This window comes from Phascolarctos cinereus, unplaced genomic scaffold (genome assembly GCF_003287225.1).
Source record: "Phascolarctos cinereus isolate Bilbo 61053 unplaced genomic scaffold, phaCin_HiC Scaffold_726;HRSCAF=1367, whole genome shotgun sequence".
Taxonomy (NCBI): Eukaryota; Metazoa; Chordata; class Mammalia; order Diprotodontia; family Phascolarctidae; genus Phascolarctos; species Phascolarctos cinereus.
In genome coordinates this window covers 102,554,303-102,573,428 of record NW_027556098.1, presented here as the reverse complement: position 1 = coordinate 102,573,428, position 19,126 = coordinate 102,554,303, and the positions used below count along the sequence as shown (strand labels likewise).

The following is a 19,126-nucleotide window of genomic DNA, read 5'->3' as shown; positions in this document are numbered from 1 at the left end:
CATGGTCAAGTATGACCATGGTCAAGTCAGCTAATCTCTCTGAAACTCAGTTTCCTCATCTGTAAAATGTTTTTTGAGAGGTAGTTGTTAAACATCAGTACACTTCTGCCTCTACATAATAATCTGGTTTATAACAGGTTATTAGTCTAAATTTCATCCCTAGGTTGGGAGGCCTTTTCCCACAGCCCCATCTGTCCCTAGTCTCTGTTTTATCCTGGCCCTCCTCAGTTTATGCACTTCTAGCAGTTCGCTACATTCCCTCCAACATTCATTAATCATCCCAATTTCTTCTTTCTTACCTTCCTGACGTCCCCTTTCCCAAGTCACAAAGTTACAGGATGCCACCTATAAATTACTCACTAAATTGGCATTCCCAAAGCCAACTTCACCTTACTGTGAAGGGCTATCACCAGGAAGAGGGAGAAGACTTATCCTACTTGGCACCAGAGGCTGACCTGGGAGCAATGTGCTGGAAGGGGCAAAGAAACAAATATAGGTTTGATAAAAGAAAATGTTTTCAGCCAATTAGAGCTCTCCAAAAGTGGAACAGATTGCCTTAAGAGATATTCTGGCCTTTCTCCTAAAAGCATGTAAACAGAACTAGATGACCACTTGTTGGGTCTGATGTAGAGCGGATTCTCACTGGAGTAAATGGCCTCTTAGGTCCCTTCCAATTCAGTGGCTCAGTGGATAAAGCACCAGATCTAGAGTCAGGAAGATCTGAGTTCAAATCTGGCCTCAGACACTTACTAGCTCTGTGACTCTGAGCAACTCACTTAACCTATATCTGCCTCAGTTTACTCATCTGTAAAAATGAAGACAATAATAGCATCTACCTTGCAGGGTTGTTGTCAGGACCAAATGGGATAATGATTGTGAAGTGCTTGGTAAAGTGCCTGGCACAGTGTAAGTGAAATATAAATTTATATTATTATTATTATTTGCATTTATTTTATTAGTATTTATTACTAATAAATTATTTTAAATGCAAAATAAGTAATTATTAAGTAATTACTATCAATATTAATAAATATATGTTTACAATATTATACATTGTATTATAGTAGCAATTAGACACTGCTACTATCTTTTACTTACAGAGAAGTAAGGATAACAAAACAGTGAACAATAAAAATAAAAGAAGGCATTTGTTCACAAGAATACTATTTAAAAAGTTAAATTTAAAAAGTTTAAATTAAGGACTTCCCATTTACCAAGGAGGATCTGTCTGCCTCCCTGGCATGAGCCCCTTTCAGTTCAAACATTCTTTGTTTCTAAATGAGAAAGACCACTAGTCTTTCTTGAGGTGAGATACTACTGAGAGTGACATTGGGACAGCATGAAAATGAATTTCTGAAGGTTTTCATCACCATCTTCTTAAAAACCTCCTGCACCCTCACCATCTTTGCCTACTTGAGGCTATTTGCCACTCCCTAGCATATGTAACCAGGTTGCCATCTAGTGATTAAAGCTCATAGATGGGGGTGAAGTCTGAGGTGCTCAGAGTTCAGCATCCTGTACATCTCTAATGAGCTCCCTCTGGGACTCCCAGGACTAAAGCTTTCTCAAAACACAGAAGCTGTTCTTAGGCATTTCAGAAATGCCTGTATAGCCCACAGGGGCATATCTGGTAAATCTAGTGCTTTTGGTTGGGAAGTAGGGTTTTCTCCAAGGTGGAAATAGAGGGGTTACAGTGAGGAAATTCATCTTGGGGCAAGTGAATGGATCCAGAGGGAAGGTGAGCCAGTCAGGAGAGTAAGACAGAATCACCCACTAAATTCTTTTGGAAAGCAGAAATATAGGTTGTGGTTTAACAACTCTCACTTTCAATGAGCCAATGGAGGAAAAAGGAGGAGAGACAGAATGAGGCACAGAAAGAAAAGTGAAGAGTAGGAAAAAGAAGGAGAAAGGAGAGGAAGGTAGAAGGGAAAAAAGGAATCATGATCCAATACAATAAAGAACAAAATATGTTGGCAAAGGACTGTGTAGAGCACAGAGAATCAAAAAATATAACAAATCAAAATCCTTTTCTTCTCTACATCACATAAGACATGTGGTCCATTCATCTCTTCCTAATCCTCCTGTTTTGAAAGACCATGTACTGTCATGTTTTTCATCTGTGTATTCCCAGTCGCTAGAAAGTACCTTCTGCATAGTAGGGATTTAAATGTTTGCTGAATGAACAAATGAAATTAGAGGATAGATGTTTGATTATCATCGAATTGATATTCCCTTCTGAATTCCTTCATCAGCTCTGTCACAAGTGTTTCTTCTCTTATACAAATCTTTGATCTCATGGCCTGGCTCTTCATGGGCTTTCCTTCCTGGAAACCAGCTTTCTTTAACTGTCCCTTGGGAGCCTCACGGTCATATCCCACAGGACCAATCCAAAGCAACAACTTGGAGAGGTAGCAGAAAAAGCAATGTATTTGGACCCAAGTAAACTGTTAGAATCTTGATTCTTTGACTACCTGTGTGATCTTGGGCAAGCCAGTTAACCTGTATAGGACTCAGTTTCCTCATCTGAAAAAATCAGGGAGTTGGATGAGGTAATCTCCAAGGTGCCTTCCAGTCTTAAAAATTAGGACTTTTGAGCATCAGAGCCCAAAATGGTAGGAGTAGGGCAAAAATGAACAAGAGGGTAGAAGGATATTGGTACCTCCAGTGACAATAACCATGTAAGTGGTCTGCAAGAGAGACAGTCACAGTGTCAATTAACATTGATTAAGCATGCACCCACAGAGTGCTTGGGACTACACCAGTGCCTACCAGACTGGTAGTCTGGTAGGGGAAATTCATCCTTAATCACCTGAAACACTTCCCCTCTACCCCTTAATCCCAACAGAAGCTCCAAGAAAACAAGCAGAGATGATGAGGGACTTCCCCTTTGGGAACTGTCAGCACTAGTCTGAAGCCATTTCTTCCATTCCTCTTCCTCTACCCAGACCCCTTCCACCCCCTGGAGAGCAAAGCCCAGTGTGCACCCCCACCCCTACCCCAATACATATTGAGTTGAAGTTAATTCTATCTCTTCCCTGGGCTCTGACGCAAGGCAGAATTTACCACAGGCTCAAGGGACCAGTCTCCATTGTCTGCATCTCTAACCCTTTACCAGCTCCCTTTCATGCCAAGGAGAAACAGGGAACCAAAATGTGGTAATATGATCCCCAATTAGCATAAAATAAAAACAGCTCAGTCATGTTTTCCGTGGCCCTTTTCAATCGTAAATCAAAAGTGGGAAATGGGACAAAAAGATATAAATATACTCATAGAACTAAAAATAAGGTTATGGCACATGCATATACATGCATTTATCATAACCTCAGAATTTGTCTCTTAAAAAAAAAGTCAGCTGGAGGGAGGAATCCAAGCTATTCTTTCCCCTAAAAAACACAACAAGCAGAGGAAGAGGCTTCCTCTTTCATCTGTGGTGCTGAAAGGGTTAAGTTCCCAGCCATCCTTCTCCAAAGTGATTTATGATGATGAGTAGCGTTTCAAAACTCTCTCCCACTCCCAAAGAAGTCCCCCCCCTTCCCTATGGAGTCCTCCCTTAATGTGTTGAAGTGGGAAGGAGGCGGTGTTTTGCTGATCTGTTAAATTCTTAGTAAAGTTTCTGAGATTTCCAGTGGCTGCTGTTGTTTGACTTTGGTTTGGAGCAGAGCTGAGGTTATCCTGACATTTCTGGGACTGGATCCAGCCAAAGGGAAGAAGAAGGGGGAAAGGGAAAACGAGAAGAAGGAGAAGAGGAAAGAAAGGTGGGGAGGAATACACGGAGACGTGAAGAACTGAATAAAGAAAAAAAAAAGCCCACCCCTTTTTCCCTATCACATTGCTGTGTTTTCCTTCAGTCTGGAAAACGTATTGATCCTGATACTTTGGCTCTCGGGAAACAAAGGGACTTAGCCAGATTGGGGGGGAAAGCATGATAAGAAGGATCATGGAACTTTAAAAAGAGAGAGAGAAATTCTCCAAACATCTGGGACTCCACTCTTGCGGGATGTGATGTGTGCTGGAGTTTACGTGTGACTGCTACAAAAACCAAGCCAGAACTTAAAGGTAAATGGAGATACAAGGATTTAAAAGGACGGTTCCCTTCACTTCATTCTACTGGTCAAGAAGGTAAAAAGGAGAAAGAGAGAAAAAAGGAAAATCAACTCAACTGGAAATAAGACAGTCTCTGGAGTCTGTGGTCTTTTAAGTTCAAAACTGGAGCTGCTGCAAACCCTTTGGTGCTGTTCATCCGCTGAAAGGGAAAAGAGCTGGGAGGAGACTGATTTCTTCTAGGGAACTGTCCTGCGACTAAGCTTCAGGACTTCCCCCTCCCCGCCAAACCCTCTGCATTCCATCTCTATGAGCTAGAATGTAAGTGTGTAGTCTTTTTCACCCCTTAAAAATGTCTTTGTTGCTTATTCGAATAAATGAAACGTGCATGTTGTCACACTTCATGTGCTTGGCTTGCCGTCCAGAAAGCCAACTGAAAAGTCAGTGCAAACACGATGATTGAGGACACGAGCTAGTTTTTTTTTTTGCTTGCTGTAAGTGTTTCTGGAAGGCTCCTTGTCCTTCCCAAGTCACTGAACTGCAAAGACTTAAAAGCAAACATGTCCCATTCCCTTATTCCTTCCCTCTCATTGCTCCCCACCCCCACTTGAAGGATAAAATGTATAGATCAGCCTGCAATTAAATCATTTTCTTGTTTTTCTTCTCTTTCTGTTTTATGTTCCTACCCCGTCGCTCCTCAAAGTGGATGACACAATGAACTGGATGATGGAATGGGGCTTCACCATGCTACTGGCAATGTGGCTAGTGTGCCCATCAGAACCCCACCCTCAAACAGTGGACAGAGGGAGCCATGGAGCTGGGAAAGTGCTGCCAGCTTCCCAGGTTAATGGTAGACCACTTCGATTCCTGAGGCACACAAGGAGGGCCCAGGGGAGTGTGAGAGCCACACCAGATAATCCTGACCATCCCATCCTAGACAGGAGGAGAGCTGTGCCAGTATTGAGACTAGCCCGCCCAACTCCCCTGCCAATGCAGACCAGAGTGGGTGGCAGCCGAATGAGGCAGGAACAGAGACCGACAGCCAAGAGCTCCCCAAGGGAGATGGTGAAAGATGAGGGATCCTCTGCTCGGGCAAAAATGGTGCGATTCCCATCAGGGTCCAGCTCTCCCAACATCTTAGCCAGCTTTGCAGGGAAAAACAGGGTATGGGTCATCTCTGCCCCTCACTCGTCGGAGGGCTACTACCGCCTCATGATGAGTCTCCTAAAGGATGATGTGTACTGTGAGCTAGCAGAAAGGCACATCCAGCAGATCGTGCTATTCCATGAGGCAGGGGAGGAAGGTGGCAAGGTGAGGAGAATCACCAATGAGGGCCAGATCTTGGAGCAGTCCCTCGAACCTACTCTCATCCCCAAACTGATGAGCTTCTTGAAACTGGAGAAGGGGAAGTTTGGCATGGTGCTGCTGAAGAAAACCCTGCAGGTGGAGGAACGCTACCCATACCCAGTGAGGCTAGAAGCAATGTATGAGATCATTGATCAGAGCCCTGTCCGAAGGATAGAGAAGATCCGGCAGAAGGGGTTTGTCCAGAAGTGTAAGGAAGCTGGTGTGGAGGGACAGGTGGTTGAGGAAGGGAATAATGGTGGTGGTGGAGGGAGCAGACCAAAGATGGGCAGTGAAAAGAAGAAAGAAGACCCACGGAAAGGACAAATCCAACCCACAAGGGAGAGTCGAGTGAAAACAATAAAGAAATTGGTCACCACAACAGTAACTCCTCCTCCAACTGCAAGGGCCACCATGCTTCCTCCATCTCCTCCAAGGACAGCAGCCTGGACCACCCCTCGTGCGGTGACAGTGGCAACCCGGCCTACTACCACGACTACCACCTTTCCAACCACTCAGAGAACATGGACTACCAGAGTTCATACCACCTCCTCTTCCCACAGGCAGCCTTCAGCAGCTGAGGCGACAACTCCCAAGGGGACCTGGGAATCAGAAGATTTCTATCCCACCTCAAGGAAGGAGCAGCACAAAGAGAGGCAACAGCCTACCAGGAGACCAAGCAAGACCACTGGCTATGACAGCCACACAGCAGCAACCCCTGCAACCCCAGACCACTATACAAGGGCAGGCATAAGCCGCTTCCGTGACAACCGTACAGACAGGAAGGAGTATGGCCCTCGGGATCCAAATGTGGTGCCAGGCCAGCACAAACCAGTGAAGGCAAAGCCACCTAAAAAAAAAGCACAGGAAAAGATTCTAAGCAATGAATATGAGGACAAGTATGACCCTAGCCGGCCTACTGTCTCTCAGCTAGAAGAGGAGCTTGAGGCAGGGAACATCCCCCCTAAGAAAGGGAAGGAGACAAAAAAGCATGAGCGGCCTGACAAGCCTGAGAAGAAGAAAAAGGTGAAGAATGAGAAACCAGACAAGCTGCTGAGAGTGAAAAGCAGACCAAGAAGGACAAGACAGAAAAAAAGAATAAGCAGGAGAAAGAACGGAATAAAAAGAAGAAGGGGAGCAAAACAGAGCATGACGGGTACTTGAAACCCACTTCAAAGCTTTTCACACAGAGTTCCAAGAAATCATTGACTGACCTGCTAGAATTTTTTGAAGGGAAAAGGCGGCTCATTGTAAGTAAACTCCTCAGCCTACTATTTTAGGGGGATGGGCCATGTTTTGGTTTTCTGTTTTTAATGGGAAAAAAATGTGAGGTAATGGATGGATGGATGGATTGATGGGTGGATGGGTGGATGGGTGGATGGGTGAATGGATGAAATGAAGGAAGGAATGAAGAAATAAATGAAAAAGCATTTTTTTTATAAAGACTTTCTTTTTTTGGTTTTGAGTGAGGGAATCGGGTTTAGGTAACTTGCCCAGGGTCACACAGCTAGTAAGTTTCAAGTGTCTGAGGCCGAACTTTGAAAAAGCATTTCTTAAGCACTTAGCTTGTTCCAAGCACAATGCTAAGTGTTGGGTGTTCAAATACAAAGAAAAGACAGTCCTTGACCTCAAGCAGCTTATGTTCTAGTAGGGAGAGACAACACATACAAGGAAATAGTATTTTGGCTTGGAACATTATAGGGATGGTGAGTGGAGCCACAGAGAGGGTATTTGTTATGGTATGGCTGCTGGTAGGAAGTATGGGGAGTGTAGTAAAACTATAGCAAGAAAATTTAGGCATTCAAAGTCTGTCTTTTTTTTTCTAAAACAGTTGTTTGGGTCAACAGAGTTGATCCTATAGCCCTATAGACGGAGTGTCCAAAAGTCCAGCATCTTCTGTTCAGTTGTCCGATAACTCTCCCTTTCCTCTTTGACAGCCTTGTATTTTTGTATATATATATCTTCCTCCCTATGATCTATCACAATGAAGGAGTAGGAGAAGAGGGGATAAGGGCATTAGAAGGTGGGGGCAGTGAATCTCAGTCAGTTGTGTTGACCAATAAACTTCAACTATTACATGAAAAACACTTTCTTTGTGATTGAGCAAGCATGGATAAATTTGTCCTAGTGGGGTGGCAGGAATAAAGAATATGGAATTTTTTTAAAAATCAGTTTAAAATGAATATCAAGACCAGTCTTGAAGGGGAAAAGAAATCACAAAAGAGATGATGAAATTGGGAGGGCAAGATTATGTGTGTATGAGCCTTAGTCCTTTTTTAGCATCAGATGGCAAAACTACCATCTATTCTTCCTCATGACTAACTCCCTGGGTCATTGGCCAGCTAGCAACGGGAACAGAGCAATATAGGATGGAGAACAATGTGAGTTCCTGGATTTATAGTGGGATAATGAGCAATAACCGAGTTTAAGGACCAGATTCCAATTAATTCTGGGCTTTACTGTTGAGACTAAAAAGAGGAGGGTCAGTGTGTATGGAATTTGATCTCTTAAGTCCATTTCTACACTAAAAGTCTGTCACCATTGAGACTCAGAACGGTATCTGTGTTGGTAGAGAGAAAAGCAGTGTTTGTGGTAGGGTGAAGATGCAAACTTGGGGGAATGTCCAGTTAGAACCTTAGTCTTCTTCTGAATCACTGGGTGGTTCTGAGCATTTCACTTTCCCAGGGCTGTCAACATTCCTTAGGCCCACATGTGTCACTCCTTTACACCCACAAAAGAATATGGTAGAAACTGGTTAAAAATGAATTATGTTTTGGAGAATCCCTAGTTCCATATAAAACATAATGCTAATTCTTATAAATAATGTGAAAATGCTACTTTCTCAGTATTCCTTCTTCCACTTTTCATCACCCCCTTATCTCTACCTCAACTGCGAAGTCTCAAGCTAATCTAAGTCAATCCTTCTTAGGGAAATAAGTAATTTATAAAATCTTGATAAGGGTACTTCTCTTCTCTGGACCTCTGTTTACTCGTTGGTAAAATGACTAGATAACTAGGGTTAGATTAGGTTATTATATCTAAACTCCTCTCTAGCTCTAGCATTCTAGGATATTAAGGCCATAGGATTTGGAGATGGAAGCAACCTTAGAGAACGTCGAATCTAATCTCTTAACTTTAAGAATGAGGAAAACAAGGTTCAGGGAACTTAAATTACTAGCTCAAGGTCACATAGACAGTAAGTGACATAGTTGCCCTTTAAATTCAGATCCCCTGACTCCAAATGAAATTCTTGTTTCACCACAAACACTGTCTGTTCACTACACCACACGGATAATATAGTGTCCTTCAGTAACACAAACATCCCCCAATATTTTAATACCCTTGTCAGGAACAGTTGAATTTTAGAAGACTTACAGTCTGTTAGAACTGGGGTGAAGGAACCCTAACTGGTTTTATTCAGGCCCAAAGAAGTCAGGTCATGAAACTAGGGCAATCTTCATGAATTTCTAATTATGTGAATTACATGTGTCTTCCACATTCTCCTAAAATTACACTATTCTTTATGCGTGACTTTTCATACCTGTGGATTAAGTAGGACACTGACTGACACCTCCTTCCCACCATTTCATTTCTCTGGTCCCTTGGTAACCGTTATGTAAACTCTCCATATCTCTCAATCTAAGCTGGATTTGTACCAATGACCTGAATTTAAAAGCTCTGTCTCCCATTAGTCTTTGGCTGTTTTACCAAGTAAGTTCAAATAGCGATTTGGAGCTTTAAACAAAGCAGAAATCGTGGTGGTATTCATCTTAGGTGGGACAGTTCCAAAATTCTCTTCCATCTCTCAGCTGTTTCCCAGGGCTCCTGTCAGAATCCTGAAACCAAACCCAGAACTTTGGAAAGGTTAAGTGGATAAGAGGGATAGATCTTTTTTTTTTCCTTGCAAGTTCAGTTGTGTGTGTGTGTGTGTGTATACATACATACATACACACACACACACACACACACATATATATATATATATATATATATATATATATACATACAGAGAGAGAGAGAGAGAGAGAGAGAGAGAGAGAGAGAGAGAGAGAGAGAGAGAGAAATTCAGTTTTGAGCCACAAGAAATTAATCATAGACTAAGGAACAGCCATTACTAGAGGACAGTATATCACTGTCATTGAAGCATCATTTAGGAATTCTAAGGCATGTTTTATCTGGAATGATGATTATCTGGGGGAAGATTAATCTGGAAATCTTCTACTTCAGGTCCCCAAATCTGACTCATTTTTTGGATTGAACAACCCCCAAAGGATAACTGAACATTTCTTTTGGGACCTCTGAGACAACTCGAACTCTTAGGAGGTGGGCACAAAGAAGCAGGTGTTGCCTTCTCTCCCAACCTTGGGAATAACCTTGCGGCATCATGGGAGTTTGTTTGCCTAACCCTGCTTTGTGGAAGTCATCCAGTCCTGGCCAGTTTGAGCCGACAGGGCAGGCAGAGTTCACCTTTTGGCCAGGTTATAGTTAGAGAATGTGCCAAGGCTGCAATTGTGTACTCTCCTGGCAAATGCCTTTGCTGCAAAATGCTGTGAGCTGAGTTAAAATCCAAAGGAGGTTTTAACTGCCCTCCCATAGACATCACTCTTTTCTTCTCTCCCTCCCTCTTTTCCTTCTTCACCCGGTGATCTGAAAGTTCAGCTGTGCCCTTTCTGCTTTTCATATCATCACCAACAATAAATCTTCAGCGCTTGAAACTCAGTTGACAGTTTTTGCTGATGTCACATGAGGCAAAGAAGAATCCAACTTGGCTTGCTGGTGACTGTATGAGCTCACCAGGGTTCGCAAGGGTATAAAGTTTGTTATTAGAAATAAAATAGGAACAAGATATATTACATTTCCCCACTGATGCACCCTTTCAGATCATGATTCCACCTGAAATTTGTTTTTTGAACAGTGGGGCAGCTAGTTGGCTCAGTGGATAGAATGCTCTACCTAGTGTCAGGAAAACCTGAATTCAAAGACAGCCTCAAATACTTACTAGCTGTGTGACCCCAGGCAAGTCATTTAACCTTTGTTTGCCTCAGTTTCTTCATCTATAAAGTAGGGATGATAATAGAACTCACCTTCCAGGATTGTTGGGAAGATTGAGTGAGATAGTAAGTACTATATAAATCTTAGCTATTATTGTTGACAGAAATAAGAATCAGGTGAGAAGAGATGACTAGCTTTATGTCTCAAACAGAGTATTTGTTGTTCAGTCATTTCAGTTGTGTTTGACTCTTCATGATCCCATTTTGCCATTTTCTTGGCAAAGATACTGGACTGGTTTACCATTTCCTTCTCCAGCTCACTTTACAGATGAGGAAACTGAGGCGAACAGGGTTAAGTGACTTTCTCAGGGTCACACGGCTAGTGTTTGAGGCTGGATCTGAACTCAGGTCTTCCTGACTCCAGGCCCAGTGTTCTATCCATTGTGCCACCTAGCTGTCCCTGAACACAGTATGGGCACTTACAAATATTTATTGAATTGGAAAAAAAAATCAAGACTTAATAAAGATCAAAAATTGGTAGAAAGTAAAGGGGCATAGTAGACTTATGGGTAGAGAGGTGAACAGGAATCAGATTTTGGGTAAATGATTTCAGACATGCTGCTTACCTTCTCTGTGTCATACAAAGTTACCTTTCCTTTCAAACTTAGAGATGGTATTTTTTTAACCTCCCTAGGAACACAGTGGTTCAGTTAATATTCACAAAGGTATAGATACCTAAAAGTAGGCACTGCAGAAGTTCAAGTGTGGCAGCTAAAGTTTTCTTCCTAGTGACCCCAACTTAACCTGATATCTTGGAAATGAAGCAAGGTCTACGGACCAAAGCAAGAGCACAGTATTTGCAGCCCAGCCAATCTGATATGGCTCTCATAACGTGAGTGTTTTACATTCATGCAATTTCGTTCTTTTGAGGAACAAAAAACTTTCACAGTAATGAGCCCTGAATTTGGAGCAGGAGGTTCCAATTGGAGCTCAAATCCAGGCTTCACTGTTTACCACCTGTCTGACCAAGTCACTTTACTTTCAATGCCTCAATTGTCTCATAAAGTGTCTATAAAGTGAGTGAGATGAGGATATTGAACTAGTTGATTTCTGATGTTCCTCCCAGCTCAAAATCTACAATTCTGTGAATAGCTCACCAAGCCTTTATAAGAATTGTAGCAGCTAATGTTTGCAGTTTGCAAGTGGGCAACTGAGACACAGAGATTTTACAGGACACCCCATCCATTATCCTGAAATATTCTGATTCTCAGGCCAGTGTTCAACCTTGCACACATGCTACCTTCCAACAAGTCGATGTAGAATAACATTTTTTGCATATTGGAGTCTTGAATACTCTCATTGGGGGTGTACTGGAGTAAAATCATACAAACTTATGAAACTGGTTGTTAAATTTTCAATGTGAATATTTACACCTCAGAAATTTTTTAAAAATCCATTATATATAGATCAGGGTTTGATTTATTATTTTATTGCTTGTCTAGACTTAAGAAAGTAATGGAGAAAAATGTTAATAATGCAAATTAAATTTAAAAGTGAGTCTCATATACAGTTCTCTCCCTCCCAAGAGCTGGTTGTTAAACATTTACCAGCAAAACTCTGACTGTAATTCTAAATTTTTAATTGCCTCCATCATATGAATCATAGAATAATAGGAAGTAGAAGATGTAAAAGATCTTAGAGATTGGTTAGTCCAACAATAAACATTTATTAAGCACTTACAGTGTGCAGGGAATGATGTGAGGCAATGGACACATAGACAAAAATGAAATAGTGCTTGCTCTTAAAGAGGGGATACAATATGTGCTCACATAAATTAATATAGTCCACTTGTTATTATGTAAATAAAGAATACGAGAATCACAGAAATCAAAAGACTTTTCCAAGTATTCCATACAGATAGTAGAAGAGCAAGCATTAGGACCTAAGTTTCTGGATTCTCAGTCCAATGCTCCGGAAAAGAAAATGGAATAAAATGAATTTACCTTCATCTTGAGGTTATCACCCGTACTGTGCCAGTACTGAAAGTGGACAAGCCTGTATTGCCATAAAATGAAGGAGATATCAAGAAATTGCTTCATTGCTTTAATAAGTGTTGACTTCTATATGGTACAGTGGGGGGAAAAAACCACTGGCTATTTCTGAAACCAGGGAATCTGGGTTCATATCTACCCACTGGTGCTTCCTCTCTGTTTGTCAGTCTTTCTGGGTCTCAGTTTCCTCAGCTATAAAATGAAGGAATTGGACTAGATGGCCTCTGAATTCTCTTCTAGGCTTAGCTGATCCAAACTGAGAATTAAACATTTAAACAAACTATGCAGGCCCTGACTTACACAAATAAGTTAATCAAATCATAACAAAATCCCTGCTTCCTGTCATTATCTTAAAGTAAAGGTCTTGCCTGAATTATCCAGATGTTTGTCTCCAGCCCTCATCTTTGCTCTGCCTGTAGAGACGTAGGCAGGTCTATATGACTTCCCAGATCAACCATTTATTTGCCAGGCTATTGATTAATCAATTCAATACTGGCTGAATCAGATAGACAACTGAGTGACTTATTAAATTGGTTGGTGTTTGATCATGGTAATAGCTGAAACAAAATAACCTTCAAACCTTTTGAAATCACGATGTTACATAGACATAGTCACAGTACATGTAGAATTTTCTAGACTTTTCATACAAGGCAAAACCTTGTATTAAACCCATTGTCTTGTACCTCAAAACCAACGCATTGGTCAGTCTACTGGTGTTGGATTTCAGGGATTCAAACACAAGTTCACATGACACGAATGGTCCTACTCAGTCAATCCATTGGGAGGTATATATGTAATTGAGATACAAGCACCAGTAATGTCAACTTGACCTCAATGATCTGAGTATTTGTGCAATAATCTTATTATTTGGTCCATTTGGGAGATCAATTTAATGTAGAAATAGTTTAAAATCTTTGAACTAGCAGATTACTTCTCCATTTTTTAAAATTACACCATGACAATCCAGAATCATTTCAGGACTGAACACAGTACTTTAAAAGAATGTGGAATTTAGATAGCATCTTCATGTTTAGGTATAGCCAGACTCTTCCCATTCTAATCTGTTCGCTTTCCTTATGCAAACAAACTTCATAATCCAGTGAGCCTGGCCTGAGCCAATGTTCCATCTGGAAAGGAAACATGGAAAAAGAACAGCCCTACTCTATTAAAGCCACAATACAAGTCCCACTTTACCCCACCAAGTTGGATAGGTGCCCAGTGTAATTGCTAGACAACAGTGTTTACTGAGACTAGCACCCCTCCTTCCTAAGAGACCACTGGGATGCTCTTCTAAGAAAGAGGGAACTGGAAACCTTTGCTGAATGTTTCAAAAGCTGCTTTAGCTATTGCTGGAAAGAAAACGAATGTTGTGTAGATGTCATTGCGCAGGAAAAAAGTTACTGAAAATTTGAAATGGATACATTGTCTTCTATACACATTGAATCAAACATAAGGAACAGAGAAGATGCTAAGGTGGACTTCTTGATTCAGCAGAACTATAAATACATATTCACAGACTGATGGTAGGATTGTAATCTTGAGCTCCCCTACTCACCACCTTACGGCAAAGTCCATCCACATTTGCCACTAACTTGGCACAGCCAGCTAATATTGTCAGGGGCACGAGTCTTCATAATGGGTAAAGGGAAAAGGTGCCTTTTAACTTCTTTCCTGGTTACTTTTAAGATTAGGATAGAGAACTGCCATCAAATCATAAGATCATAAATTTAGAACTGGGAGAGGATTGTAAAGTTCATTTAATCCAACCCCTCATTTTAGAGATAATGGAACTGAGGCCCAGAGAGATTCAATGACTTTCCTGAGATCTATCTAGGAGAGTCCCTGGTACATCTAGGGTAGCTCCGTGTCTTTTGGGGACTGGGCCATATCCATTTAAAAGGGACTCCAGTCTCTGTGGCCTAGGCCCCTATACATCAAGGATAAATTCACAAGGCTGCCTGTAATAGACCCCTGACTAGAAAGGCCTTCTCTGTCTGAGATCAGCCTTTGCATTTTTAGGTAGGGGCCCTGACTATTTAGGATACCTGCTTGCTTAGGAGAGGCCCCTGACATAGAGGATAGACTCATGCTTGAATGTTATAGTTCTAAAGTTCTATTTCCCCAACTAGCTTGCAACTATGTCATGTGCCTCCTGGTAACCCCAGAGCTTACTGCACTGTTCTGCACAAAATAGATGTCCAATAAATGTTTACTGTTGTCCATATTTGTGATGATGACTTTGTGGTTCAGTCATCTTTCAGTTGTGTCTGACTCTTTGTGAACCCATGGGGTTTTCTTGGCAAAGATACTGGAGTGGTTTGCCATTTCCTTCTCCAGCTCATTTTATAAATGAGGAAACTGAGGCAAACAGGGCTAAGTGACTTACCCAGGGTCACACAGCTAGTGTCTGAGGCCTGATTTGAACTCAGATCCTCCTGACTCCATGGCTGGCACTCTATCCACTGTGCCATCTAGCTGTCCCATGTGATGATGATGCTATAGCATAATTAAATTGCTTAATTCTTCCTCTTGGGCTCAGAAGTTTTTAACATTGCATTTTTCAAGGATTGGATGGATAGAAAAAACTTTATTATCTTTTCCCTCATCCCCCTCTCCTCAAGGCCAGTAACCCCAGTGGCCAAGTGAGGACTGTTGAAGTATGGTTGATACCTCCTTGCACTACACCTTGATATGCCTACTCTCAGGTTTACAAGGGGGCAAGGAAAGATCTTATATCCAAATGCGGGAGACTTAAGAAACTTTCTCCTTGTCCTTGTAGAGATCCAGCTGTGCCCCATGGACAGAGGAAATGATTAAGTATGAACAGGACAAAACAGTAATAATTATGAAAGTGGAAAGGGTATTATCTTTCTAAATCAACTTATATGTGTTTATTGAGCATTTACAATGTTCTGGACACAGTCCCAGGCACTAAGGATACAAAAGAGTATAATGCTGACTTTGAGGTTTTTTTGTTCTTTTTAAAAATGAATGCGTTGTAACAGCCATGCATATTAGCAGAGGTTCACATACCTCAGAACTAAAAGCATGTCTTGCTCTTGAGGAACTTATGGTATAACTGAGGAAACAGGTAATGCACATAAAAACAACAAACAATTCAAGGTAATATATGCCAATTGCGAAATGTGTGGTCCAGACAATGAATGTTACAGGAAATCAAAGTTGTGAGAGATTGGTTTGAGTAAGAGTGAACAGGGAAGCTTCATGGAAGACAGAGGACTTGACCTGGACCTCAATGATGGACTGGTCAGATTCAGAAAAGTGGGGTAGGAAGGAGAGCTAGAAGAGCTAGAAGAAGTCTAGGGAGGAAGAATACATGAGCAAAAGTTGAGGTAAAAATGCCCTTTATATGTTTCTGCAGGGTTGGATGCCTCTGGCTGGAACACAGTGTTTGTAGAGGAGAATAGTGAATAATGAAGCTAGAGAGGATTAGGGTTACATTGTAGAAGGACTTGACTTCAGGGTAAATGAAATTAGCTCCATAGTATCTCCTGAGACTCGGTGGTGACTCATCAGCTCCTATGGATTTAATTTAATTACTGTCTCTACACTGATGATTCTCAAATCTACCTATCCTGCCCTCACCTGACCTCCAATGTTCCATCTCCAACTGCTTTTCAAACACCTAGAATTGGATGTCCAGTAAACATCTTAAACTAAACATGTCCAAAACAGAGCTCATTTTCTGCCTCCCTAACCCTTCCCTCTAATTTCCCCACCACCCCCCAAAAACAACCTTCCTTATTACTATAGAGGGCAATCCCATCCTCCCAGTCCCTTAGGCTTACAACCTAGGATTCTTCACTATCTCTCAGCCCCCAGATCTAAGCTGTTACAAAGGCCTGTCAATTTTATCTCTGCATCATCTCTCAAACATACCTTCTTCTCTCCTCTGTCATTTACACCACCCTAGTGAATGAAGACCCTCATCACCTCCAGCCTGGATTATTGCAATAGTCTGTTGGTGGGTCTGCCTGCCTCAAGTCTCCACACCCCATCCTCCACTCCAGTCTACCTTCCATTCAGCCACTAAAGTGAATTTCCGAAAGTGCAGGTTTAATTATGTCACTCCTGTATTCAGTAAACTCTAGTGGCTTCTGTTGCCTCCAAGATCAAATACAAAATGCTCCATTTGGCATTCAACACCTAGCCTTCATAACTCAATACCTTTATAATCTAGCCCCACTCCTACCTTTCCAGTCTTCTTGCACCTTACTTTCCACCATGTTCTCTTTTATCCAGTGACATTGGCCTTCTGGCTGTTCCATAAACAAAACACTTCATCTCTTAGCCTTGGACATTTTCTCTGGATATCCCCCATGCCTGAAATGTTCTACTTCCTCAAATCCACCTACTGATTTCCCTGTCTTCCTTTAAGTCCCAACTAAAATCTCATCTTTTGCAGGAAGCCTTTCTCACTCCCTCCTAATTTCAAGTGCCCTCCCTCTCTTAATTATTTCCTTTTTATGCTGCATATAATTTGGTTGTATGTATTTGTTTGTTGTATCTTCCAATAGATTGTGAGTTCCTTAAGGGAATGGATTGTGTTTTGCCTCTTTTTGTATCACCAGCACTTAGCACATAGTAAGCCTGGCACACAGTAAGCATTTAATAAAGTTTGTTGATTTATTGAGATGAACCAGTGTAGGGGGTGTGCTGTAGCAACTTCCAATTCAATGACCTGAAGGTCATTGTTAAATTTTCAGGACGAATATTTACACCTTGGAAATCAGCAAAAAATAAAAATTAAAAAAAATCTACAAATCAGGGCTTGATTTATCATTTTGTTGATTGTCTAGATTTATGAAAGTGATAGCGAAAATAGCAACGATAATGATAGCTAACACTGATATAGTGCTTGCTATGTGCCAGGCACTGTGTTAAACATTTTACAACTATTATTCCATTTGACCTAATGATAATGCAGATTAACTTAATATATCTTGCATACATTTTTCTCTTCTCATTTTCTTCTTCCTTCTGCTCATCTTTCTACTGTGCACGATTAATATTTTGGACTTATTCATAACAGCATTGAGAGCTAGAAGATAACCTGGAAATTATCTAATGCAGCCCTCTCATTTTACAGGTGAGGAAACTAACATTCTAAGGTTCAGGAAAATTGTTACTTTCCAAAGGTTCTATTGATAAGTTTATAGATGAGTTCAGTTATGACCCAGAAAAGAATCATTGTTATCTCCCCCATGAATGTATACTCCTTGAAAGCATGGACAACTTTTGTCTTTCTGTGTATCCCATAGCAGGTAACATGTGGTAAGCTGTTAACAAATACTCATTGATTAACTGACTGCCTTTTTTGACCCTGAAGATGCTGGCCCAATGTGCTTTGGTTAGAAAAGGAGACTCTTGCTGGATACCACCAAAAAAAAGCTTAGAGAAAAAGAAAAAGGAAACGTTATCCTATTAATAAAACCAAGACGTATCTCTACCAAGTTTGTCCACTCAGGGACTGCAACATGTCAAATTGGAACACCTCATGAAAGATATAAGGATTTGGAGAAGATTCAGAGAAGGGTACTTAAAATGGTCAAGTGGGTGGGAAGAGGCCTTGAAGGAAGGCTTTGACATGTGATATTCATGTAAGTTGATTTCTAGAGGTTCCCTAGAGGAAAATGATCCTTTCAAGCTTACCTAATTAAGATGGAGAGGAGGGAAGTGGTAGGGGAGGAATGGTCATGAAAGTAAGAAACTGACTCACTTTTTCTCCTACTGTAAGAGGCAAGCACATTATTACTCTTCTTCCTTTTTCCCCCCCTTCCTTTCCTCCTGCCAGAAGGGCTGATGGGGTCCTGGGTGGGAACCTAGACTACAAGAGATATAAGTGAACTTGAGCAGGGAGCCCAACATTTAGAGTCAGAATACTTGGCTGAATGGACCTGGGTGTAACTTTGTATGCCTTTTTTTTTTTTGAATGTTTGCACAAGAGAAAATGTGTGGGCTAAAAGTTTTCTTTAAAGCTGTTTGTAATGTTGTTTTATAAAGATCCCAAATAGAGTCAATGGAAATTTAATTCTGTGTTCTGTGTAAGGTTGAAAGTGTTTGGTCAGCAAAACTATCTAATCAGTCAAAATGAAGCATTATTAATATCATGAGGTGAATTTTTGACTAGTTTAATACCCAGCAGGAAACATAAAAGTTAGAGTTGGCCTTATTTAGATCTGAATCATTCAGTTTCAATAACTGAACAGCCTTCGTTTACCCTCACCCACTGGGGTGCTGTTAAATGTTTAACAACCAGCTCTCCAGTAAAAATGAAACTATGCATAAAGCACTTTTAAGTTTAATCTGCACTGCTAACATTTTCTCCATCACTTTCTTTTTTTAAAATTTATTTTTAGTTTTCAATATTCACTTCCATAAGCTTTTCATTTGTAAATTTTCTCCTTCCTCTTTCCCCTCCCCAAGATGGTATGCAATCTGATATAGGCTCTACATATACATTCATATTAAACACATTTTTACATTTAGTCATGTTGTAAAGAAGAATTAGGACCAATAGAAGGAAGCACGAGAAAGAAGAAAAAAACAAAACAACAATAACAAAAAAGAGAGCAAATAGTATGTTTTAATGTGTATTCAGACTCCATAGTTCTTTCTCTGGATGTGGACAACATTTTCCATCATGAGTCTTTTAAAGTTGTCTTAGATCCTTGTGTT

General features: G+C 41.0%; 1 protein-coding gene across 1 annotated transcript in view; it reads left to right on the top strand.

Annotated features, from left to right (window-relative positions):
* The first annotated feature begins 3,556 nt into the window (after positions 1-3,556).
* The window catches only part of CCDC80 (coiled-coil domain containing 80), a 39,038-nt gene continuing 23,468 nt past the window's right edge, over positions 3,557-19,126 (top strand). Inside the window, 3 exon segments of the mRNA XM_021007125.2 lie at positions 3,557-4,362; positions 4,745-6,439; positions 6,442-6,635. Coding sequence (XP_020862784.1) covers positions 4,756-6,439; positions 6,442-6,635 — 1,878 coding nt within the window. The 5' untranslated portion in view covers positions 3,557-4,362; positions 4,745-4,755.